The sequence below is a fragment of the Myotis davidii genome, unplaced genomic scaffold (genome assembly GCF_000327345.1).
Source record: "Myotis davidii unplaced genomic scaffold, ASM32734v1 scaffold545, whole genome shotgun sequence".
Lineage (NCBI taxonomy): Eukaryota > Metazoa > Chordata > Mammalia > Chiroptera > Vespertilionidae > Myotis > Myotis davidii.
The window spans coordinates 163,019-172,086 of NW_006296634.1; the positions used below are offsets into that span (position 1 = coordinate 163,019).

Sequence of the window (9,068 nt, forward strand, 5' to 3'; positions counted from 1 at the left end):
AAGAGATAGGTACAAGTGAGGGGAAAGGAGCTGAGGCTTCAAGATACATTATAAAGGTAAGCATGAATGAGCATGGAAAGCAAAGGGGAAAGCAAGCAAGGGCCAGAAGCCCAATCAGTTTAGACTTAATCCTAAAAGCAAAGGTAAACGATTTAAAGATTTGTGTTTTCAAAGAGCAATTAAAGCAAGAAGCACAAGAAAGGGACCCTGTTGAGCTTGTTCTAGGCTCAGTATAATAATCTGTCCTGAAAGCCTTCTTATCCTGCTACTTACTGTCTCTGGGCTCCGTCACGACATTGCAGCCATTTCACCTTCCTTTCAGTTCTTTTCAGAGATTTGTGTGCTAACTTGTTTAAACCGAATGTTAATGAACGAATCAGACCAAATGAGTCCTGCAAACTCTCTCTCCCTGCACTCTCTTCTCTCCGCCAGCTCCATTCCAGGGGAGCTGCCAGCCCCCGAGCCCACCACGCCCCGGCCCCGGCGCGCACTTACACAAACACGTCCCCGTCCACGTCCCCCGCCGCCAGGAGGTCGCGGGACGGGTGGAACGCCAGTCCACTGGCCGGCGCTTCCAAAACGATGTCTTCAGGGGTGTCCCGGGTCCGGGCCGGGACTTCCGTGGAGTCGGAGTCCTCCTCGTCGCTCCTATCCTCCGTGGCCCTCTCCTCGCACGTGTGATCCATGCACGGGAGGGTTCCGAGCCGCCTCGCAGCTGCCCAGCGTGCCCAAGCCCGTCAACCGGCAGGAGTAGCAGCCGGCGCACCGCTTCCGCCTGGGGGGGCGGGACAGGAAGTGGCGCCGGGGCGTCTCCGTAACCAGGAAAAGGCGGGTCTCCGCAGCTGTTGTGGGCGGGGCGGACTCTAGGGGCCAGGTCCCGAGGTCCCCTGCGTTCTTGTGGTGACGCCACTGATACCTAGACCAGCTAGATGGCCGAAGACCATCAATCCCCTCTTTAGTCGCATTTCTCCTTCCCCCTTATCCTGACCCATGCAGACCGCCATTCAGGGCTCAGATCTACATCCAGGCCCCAGACTTCCATCAGGGCCCAGACTTCCCTGCCAGGACCCAGACGTCCATCCAGGGCCAGGCCTCACTGCCAGGACCCAGTCCTCCATTCAGGGCTCAGATCTCCATCCGGGGCCAGACCTCACTCCCATAACCTAGACCTGCATCCAGGGCCCAGACCTCCATCAGGGCCCAGACTTACATCCGGGGCCCAGATCTCCATCTTGGGCTTAGACTTCCATCCCAGAGCCCAGGTCTCCATCTGGGAACCAGACCTCCATCCCATACCCAGACTTTCTTTCCAGGACTCAGAACTCCATCCAGGGCCCAGACCTCCATCCCAGAGCACAGACCTCAACCCGGGTCCCAGATCTCCACCCTGGGGCCCAAGCGTCCATCTAAGACCAGGACCTCCATCCGGTGCAGCCCCAGCTGAATCCCAGCCTTTGGCTGGTCCTCAAAACTCTGCTGTGACCGCTTATCTGGGAAAACAGCCCCCCTCTCCTGCACTCACGGGGAGCCCCTCTGATTCTCAGGCAGCTGCTAGGCAGGTCTGACCTGGCTGGTGCCACCTCGCTCTCCGCTGTCCGAGGATGTTGGAATGTGAGCCTGGCCATCACCCGGAGGCTAATTCTTCGCCTCTGAAAACCACACCAGGCTTTTCAAATTCAGTTATGCTGTGCCTCTCCACCGGGTACCAGCTCGCTGGTGTACCCCAGGAACCTAGACCCGGCACCCTACACCTTGGGCCCCCTCCCTCAGGTGCAGACACAATAACACCAGCCCTGCCGGCATTGCCAGCAGGGCCTCAGGGCAGGTCACCCAGTGCTATTTCCTCCTCACTCCAGTGCACAGCGGGCTCTCCCAGGCCCCTTCCTGGGCTCAGCACACAACTCCCGTGGGCATGCGCTTGACCAGGCCCCCCTCCTTGGAGATGTTCAGGAGACTAGTGCTGTTTCTGCCCAGCAAGCCTAGAAGCAAGGCTGGAATCACCCCAGGACCAAATCAAACCCAGGCAAACTCAGCACAGGACTGGGAGCACCCCGACCTGGGCCCCTGGAACTGAGTCAGTGTGCCACCTCCCCTGACATCATTGTGTGTCAGTGTCACTCAGCCCAAATGGGATCCAGGGCAGAGGGGACTGGGAAAGTCGGGGTGAAAGGAAGCAGATGAGAGAGCCTTCCTCAGAGCCTTGGAGGAGCCTGGCAGAAGGGGTGCTGGTAAGATGTAAGTTATCAAAGGTTCTAATCAAATATTTATTAGTTAATTGAAAAAAAAGAAAAAACAGAGTTTCATCGGCTCCTGAAATACTTTAGGGAAGTTGCTAAAAAAATATTTTCCTGGAAAAAAAAGTTATATGACCAAGGTGTGACTACCCATTATGACCTGCCCATTTATGATCAGATGACCCTGTGAGGTTACTTTCAATAGAACCCCATTTTTTAGTTCACGTCACGCAACCTTAAGGACTTAATGCCTTTGGGATCAGAGACACACTCCAGTCATTCATAGCGTGGTGAAATCCAAGACCATGACCAGTGTCAGCCAGGTTGGCCAGGAGCAGCAAAAGCCTTTGCCACAAGAATTTCACACGGTGGGTCGTGGAGGGCAGGCAGCCCATGTATGCACGTGCCTAAGTTACTGCCCTCTGTGCACGACATCTTCATGGCTGAAGAAACAGCACCCTGCCCATTCCTATGGCTAGGCTGCAGGCCTTCAGTGGGCCGGGCCAGCTGTGCTCAGAGCAGGCAGCTGCTGAAGAGGAAAATGGGCACAGCAGTTGTTTGGGACATCCCAGTTAACAAAGGTTCCACAGAGAGGAGCACCCTGTGCTTTAGGGGAGGAAGTTGCTAAAAAATATATTTGCCTGGAGAAATATAAAGGTCTATGGCCAGGGTGTGACTGCCCATTATGGTGGGCGGATGAGAAGGAACTCCTGTGGCTGAAGAGAACCTCCTCACATCACTGTGGTGTGAAGCCTCCTGAGACATCTGATCTGCTGATTTCCCAACCTCCTTAAGGAGAGGCGAAAGGAGTGAGGTTAGGGACCTCAGAGCGACTATATGCCCTCTGTGTGACTGGAAGTTTCTGTGTGTGTGTTGGAAGTCCTTGTCACTGTGTTGTCAACCAGTCACTTCCATAAAGATTGGTAGTACTTGCAGAAACTGATTTTACAGTGACAATCAACCCCCAGGTCTTTTTAAAAATATATATCTTTATTAATTTCAGAGAGGAAGAGGGAGAGAAAAATCAATGAGGGAGAATCATTGATCAACTATCTCCTGCACACCCACTACTGGGGACCGAGCCCGCAACCCGGGTATGTGCCCTTGACCAGAATTCAACCTGGGACCCTTGTCCACAGGCCAACACTCTATCCACTCAGCCAAACCGGCTAGGACCAACCCCCAGGTCTTATCGTAGTGATACTCTAGGTATCTTATTTTGAGCCAGGTCTCTGTCTTTTCTAATTAGGACCACTGCCTACAACTATGAAAGCTGGGTGTCACTGTCTGAAATTAGTCATTCTAGGTGCTATTGCAGACAAGGCTCAATTTCAATTTCTTAAGTGCCCCTGCCCTATCAAGAATAAAGTAACTAAAGGCAATGGCTAAGATGGCCCTCTATCTTTCTTTGGACCTGGCGAGTCCACAAATTTTAGGCTTAGAATAAGCAGTGGCAGGTAGGGATCCAGTCCGAAAGTGGTGACCTTTATTTATAAGTACCAGATGAAAGTGTTGGCAATGAGTAGAGAGAAGGAAAAAAGTGGGGATGGAGTTGATTTGGAGACCAGGGAGCCCATCTGGCCCTAGTAAACTTCTCAGGGTGTCAACGGGCACACCAAAATGGCCTAGCACAGGGATTCCCCAAGGTATCCCTTCAGCCAGGGCAGCAGGGATGTGTGCTTGAAATTAAAGCTCCCAGGAGGACATAATTTCATAAAAGATTTTTGTTCCCACAAATGATTCTCATCAGATGCTTTCACCTAGCACTCAGCTGTGCAAACTTTGGGATTAGACTGGCAGCCCACTGGGCTCACCCTAATTCCCAGGGAACCTCTGCCCTAAGAGTCGGGCCCCAAATGGGCCTGAATGGGTCTGACATTTGAGACCAACCATCTATCTCTTGTCCATTCTCCTCTGGGCACCTAGCTAGTAAACATCCTTACTGTCGAGATATCTAGAACCATAGCTCAGGAAAGGACTGAACTGACTTTCTGCATGTGTTTCTACAACCAGTAAAATTAATATCCCTCTTGGTGCCTCAGGGGCCCTGGAGTGGAGGGTGCACAATATAGAAAAGACTGCAGGTTAACCAATTTTAATGGAACCAAGTGATTATACAATAATATATACATCAGAAACAAACAAACACCTTGCAACTTTTTTGGGAATTGTAGAAAGCAAGCAGTGGGAAGCATGTCCTTGTAAAGACTCTTGGAGTTGGAACTGGAGATTAGTATTTTGGTCTTTTCACTTCAACCCTGCAGTAATAGAATAAATGAGTCAGCCTAAGATCAAATAAAGTAAGCAATTCCCCAGTCCCATAGAGAATGAATAAGGCTGCTCACCCATCAGCTTCCATCTTCTTCCTCTTCTCGATGATCTGTAAGAAGTTACAGTCGATAGTTACACTGCCACTTCAAGTCCAACTGAGGCTCAAGGCTGATCTCTCTACTCCCATGGCTCCCAGCCCCTGGCCTATTCCTGGATTGGACCAGTGTCTACTCCCAGCTGACGCCCTCCCACCAGAGGGGCAGTCCCACTTACTGCACTGATCTTTTTCCACTGGCGATCCAGCTCTGCTTTGTCATTGGTTTCTTTGAAGCGCCTGGTTTTCCGCCCCTCAGACATTTTGATGCCATACTGGAATGCAGCCCTGAGGGGGGAAAAGGGCAGTTGAGGGAAGACAACAGAGACATTAGTTTGCATAGCAGTAGCAAGGTGTTCCCAGAGGGCCGGTGAGCAGAAAAGCTATTTGAAAATGTCTCAGCCAGACGACACCCTCCAACCTGGTGTGAGCTAGCCCACCCATCGCCATCCCTCTCCTCACATCCTGGCTGTATTTAGTACCAACTCACTTGGGCAAAGCTTCCTTGTTGTTCATATACTCGCTGTATTCTTCCTGGGTATCGAAGTCCCAGCGGCCTAAGGGGCCCTTCTTGTTACCCTGTTGCAGGACAAAATGGCAAACAGAGAAGGAAGAGATGTCAGTGGAAATGGAATTTTAGTTCCTGATTAAGCCAGGTTCTTCCATAGTCTCTGATTTCATCATTTATAAATTCTACCCTAATAAATAATAAATGCTTCCTATGTACTTGTATGTGCCAGGCATTTTTCTGAATACCTATCTTATTTAATTCTCTCAAAAACTCTATTAAGAGAAAATATATTTCTATTTTCCTGATGATGAAATTGAGGCATATGCAGTAAAATAAATTGACATAGCCACAAAACTAATAAACGGAAGTCAGGGTTAAGCAAGGTTCCAAGATGGAATTAAACAATGGTCTTAATCATTGTAGTGCAGGGAGAATAAGGAAAAAGTAGATGAAATTTCTTTACCATTAATGGTGTTTGCTGGGTTTTAAGAGTTGGAAGAAAATTCCAATACTGGCTGGTTAGAATAAAATCAGTTATTTTCAAAAGACTGCAATTTCTTTAGTCCTTTCTTCTTGTGCACTAAAAAACTGCTTACTGCCTAGAATAGAAATCAAAGCCTGGCACTTTGTAGGAAATAAAAAGAACTATATTTTTGGCTCTATCTCATTTTATTTTTGTAGAAACACTTTGAAATAGTTAAGCTGTCCATGACCCCACAATGCTGCTGCTCCTATTACTGCAGCTGAGAAGTGAGGACCAGTTAATGAAACACAGATCTTTTGGGAATGGGGAAAGGGACATGTATTAAAGAGTGAAGACCCCTCACCCATGCTTCAAACTCCATACCTGGTCCATTTTGCTGTAATCAACCTCCTCGTCACTGTCTACAGCCATGTCATCCATCCTAAAGAGAACCAACAGTTGAACAGATGGTGCTGACCCAGACTCCAATGCTTCATCTGAACACCTACTCAAGTAAGAGACTATATGCCCAGGAATGACCACCCCCTAGACCTCCCACTCAGAACCAAAGAGAATAGTTCATCCAAGTAGGAAGTACCCCTGGATCCCAGCAAATCAAATTTCTACCTCACCCAACCCCTCTACCCCAACTTCTTCTCTATCATCCCGGCCTCCCTTCTTTGTTACGTACGTGGCTGGGTAGCACTCAGCATAACTGTTGGACATGCCAAAGAAATCTCCCAGCTGCTTCTTGTCCTCGGGCTTCTTCAGCATATGCTATGTTAAAGAAAATAATTCTGCCTGAAAAGCTTCAACCAGGAAGGGCCAAGGACTAAAAGCCTCAACATGAAAACTCTCAGGAGATAACTGTGAACTTGAGAAAGGGGAAAGTCACAATGAGTTCATCCTGGTCAAAATGCAACACAAAAGGGAAGGAGTGGGGTGGTGAGAGAGCAGGGAAGCAGGCAGAGTTGGAATGAAAAGAGAACAATTCTCTGAAACCCAAAACATATTGAAATAAAAGATATGATTCAGTGCCTTCCCAGCCAGCAGAACCAGCAAACTTTTCATTGATTGATTTGATCAACTCCTTGGCAGATCCAGGTCCTGGGGGAAAAGAGAATTCTATTAAGACACTGACACGAGGGAGGAATTTCAGCCTCTTCCCTATAACACACTTCCAACCTATAGCTTTCATAAAAACATTTTTTAAGCAATAGAATCTTTTTGCTATCAAAATGTTAATCAAATCCCAACTAATAATGAACTACTCTGGTTGAGTTGGGGTAGTGTGCTCAGAATATTGCCCATCCAACCTGCCTCACATCATATCAAGACTCCACAGCTGAAGAATTTATATCTAATAGAGCAGATATGCCCTGTCACTGCCCAGGAAGATGGAGGGAACTCCAGACTTATCTTCTGTCTACTCCATATAGCAAGACAGGAATCTTATGAGAACCCAGAACCAGGAAGTCCCCCAATCCCACCCTTGCCAGCTATGAGCTCTAGGTCCAACTCTTAGCCCAGGGGAAAGCAGGACTGCTGGAGCTAATGCAAGATGCCTTGGACACAACTTACCTTTGTCAACGTCCATGGGCTGGAAAGAAAATAGAAACTGAGGTCAGTATCACTATGAGGGATTCCCACTCCTCCTCTACCCCCAAGTCTGAATCAATTCCCTACCCTCCGCTGTCCCCGTTTCCAGGATGGTTCCTATCCTAGATTAGTTGACCCCCAGTTGCTTCCATGAAGCCATAAGGTGCCTATGTAACAGAGAGGCCCTGTACCGGCCGGGCAGACAGAGATAGGCAGCACTATCACCTGGTACTAGGGGCCACATCTCACCTCATCATCCACTTTTGGCTTCTCAAAGTAGCTGTGCCTCTTCTTCTCTTCCTCTCTCTCTCGGTCCCGTTCCCGCTCCCGATCCCGTTCTCGCTCCCGCTCTCGGTCCCGGTCTCTGTCTCTATCCCGATCACGCTCCCGTTCCCGGTATCTTTCCCTCTCCTTGTCCCGAGGTGTCTTGGTTGTGGAGGGCACATAATCCCCAATGTCTTCGAATATACTAGGAAAACAGAGATTAGCTGTCAAAATCACACACAATTAATTCCACTTCCCCTGGCCATTTCTCTAGATTCTCACAACAAGGCCTCCCCAAAATGCTGAAGACAAGAAGCACAGAGCCCCCTCCCTCCCTCAGATCAGATGATGGGCTAGGACACATACTTCATGTCAGCCTCAGGGGGTTTCTTCTCTTCCAGTTTCCCTAAAATGTGAAGAATGAGAAAGACTCATTAATTCCCACTCAGCCTCACCATGCTCTCCAGTTCTCCATGCCCTTTTAAACACCTGTTTAGAAGGCGGGACAATGAACACTACCCATACTTTCCCTTCTCGTGCCTCAGAGTTAACCACTGCCTCCTGAGTGGGGCTAACAGACAGAAACTGGATATACAGCTGCTCCATTGCTCTCATTTTCCTGTTCCCCAGGAGCCTCCCAATGTTCTGGAGACAGAGGCTCCAGGAGACCTTGGTTCCATCCTCAAATGCCCCCCCAGGGGTAAGGCTTCTCTTCCTAACCCGTCAGGTTACCTTTGTCCTTCTTCTTGAGCTTCTTGTTGCGAGTACCCTGCCTCAGGTAGGAAAGAATCTGGGTGAGCTTGCTGATGACAATGTCATTTGTAGTAAGCGTGGTTTGAGCCTGAAAACCCCAAGAAACAAGAAAGTTATTCCACTGAGCAGGAATCTCTTCACTTTTTTACTCACTCACTAAACCAATTAAAGGATGAGTTAGAATTAGGCAGGTAAAGACTAGGAAAGGAGGTGCTTTGAGAGGGCATTCCAAAGAGATGAAACAACGTGCACAAAGGCCCGGGTCAAAAGTGATCCCAGCACATTCAAGAAATCCAGGATGACTGGAAAGCAAACAACAGGGAAGCACGGTGAAAAAGGCTGGAAAGACCAAAAGATGCAAAGGCTCACAGGCCACAATAAAAATTCTGCTCTTTATTCTAACAGTGAGACGTCAATGGAAGCTTCGAAGCTGTGGTTAGACAAAAATTCCTGTTTTGGTGATTCCTGTGGTCATGTGTAAAACGGGGAGGGAGAGATTGAGGTGGTGGAAGGTGACGGCTACAAGTACAGGGTTTCTTTTGGGGGTGATAAAAATGTTTTAAAATTGGGATAATAGTAGCACAATATTATGAATACTAGGGGCCCGGTGCATGAAATTCGTGCACTTGGTGTGTGTGTGGGGGGAGTGTCCCTCAGCCCAGCCTGCCCCCTCTCACATACTGGGAGCCCTCAGGCATTGACCCCCATCACCCTCCAATCGCAGGATCGGCCCATCACTGGTTCTGCCCCCAGCCCAGGCCTGATGCCTCTGACCCAGGCATCAGGCCTGGGCAGGGGACCCCCAGACCCCTCCGATTGCTGGCTCTGCCCCTTGCCCAGGCCTGATGCCTCTGCCAGAGGCGTATACCCCCATCACCC

The 9,068-nt window shown here is 49.2% G+C and overlaps 2 protein-coding genes across 2 annotated transcripts in view; both read right to left on the reverse strand.

Annotated features, from left to right (window-relative positions):
• The window catches only part of WDR55 (WD repeat domain 55), a 3,894-nt gene extending 3,114 nt beyond the window's left edge, over nt 1–780 (reverse strand). Inside the window, exon 1 of the mRNA XM_006772415.2 lies at nt 496–780. Coding sequence (XP_006772478.1) covers nt 496–686 — 191 coding nt within the window. The 5' untranslated portion in view covers nt 687–780. The remainder of the gene's footprint in view (nt 1–495) is intronic.
• A 3,533-nt stretch (nt 781–4,313) lies between these two features.
• Nucleotides 4,314–9,068, reverse strand: part of IK (IK cytokine, down-regulator of HLA II) — a 14,992-nt gene continuing 10,237 nt past the window's right edge. Inside the window, exons 10-20 of the mRNA XM_006772416.2 lie at nt 8,169–8,277; nt 7,803–7,842; nt 7,422–7,641; nt 7,155–7,173; nt 6,602–6,680; nt 6,265–6,345; nt 5,958–6,015; nt 5,090–5,178; nt 4,779–4,887; nt 4,580–4,614; nt 4,314–4,492 (exon numbers count right to left, since the gene is read on the reverse strand). Of these exons, the coding sequence (XP_006772479.1) occupies nt 4,465–4,492; nt 4,580–4,614; nt 4,779–4,887; nt 5,090–5,178; nt 5,958–6,015; nt 6,265–6,345; nt 6,602–6,680; nt 7,155–7,173; nt 7,422–7,641; nt 7,803–7,842; nt 8,169–8,277 (867 nt within the window). The 3' untranslated portion in view covers nt 4,314–4,464. The remainder of the gene's footprint in view (nt 4,493–4,579; nt 4,615–4,778; nt 4,888–5,089; nt 5,179–5,957; nt 6,016–6,264; nt 6,346–6,601; nt 6,681–7,154; nt 7,174–7,421; nt 7,642–7,802; nt 7,843–8,168; nt 8,278–9,068) is intronic.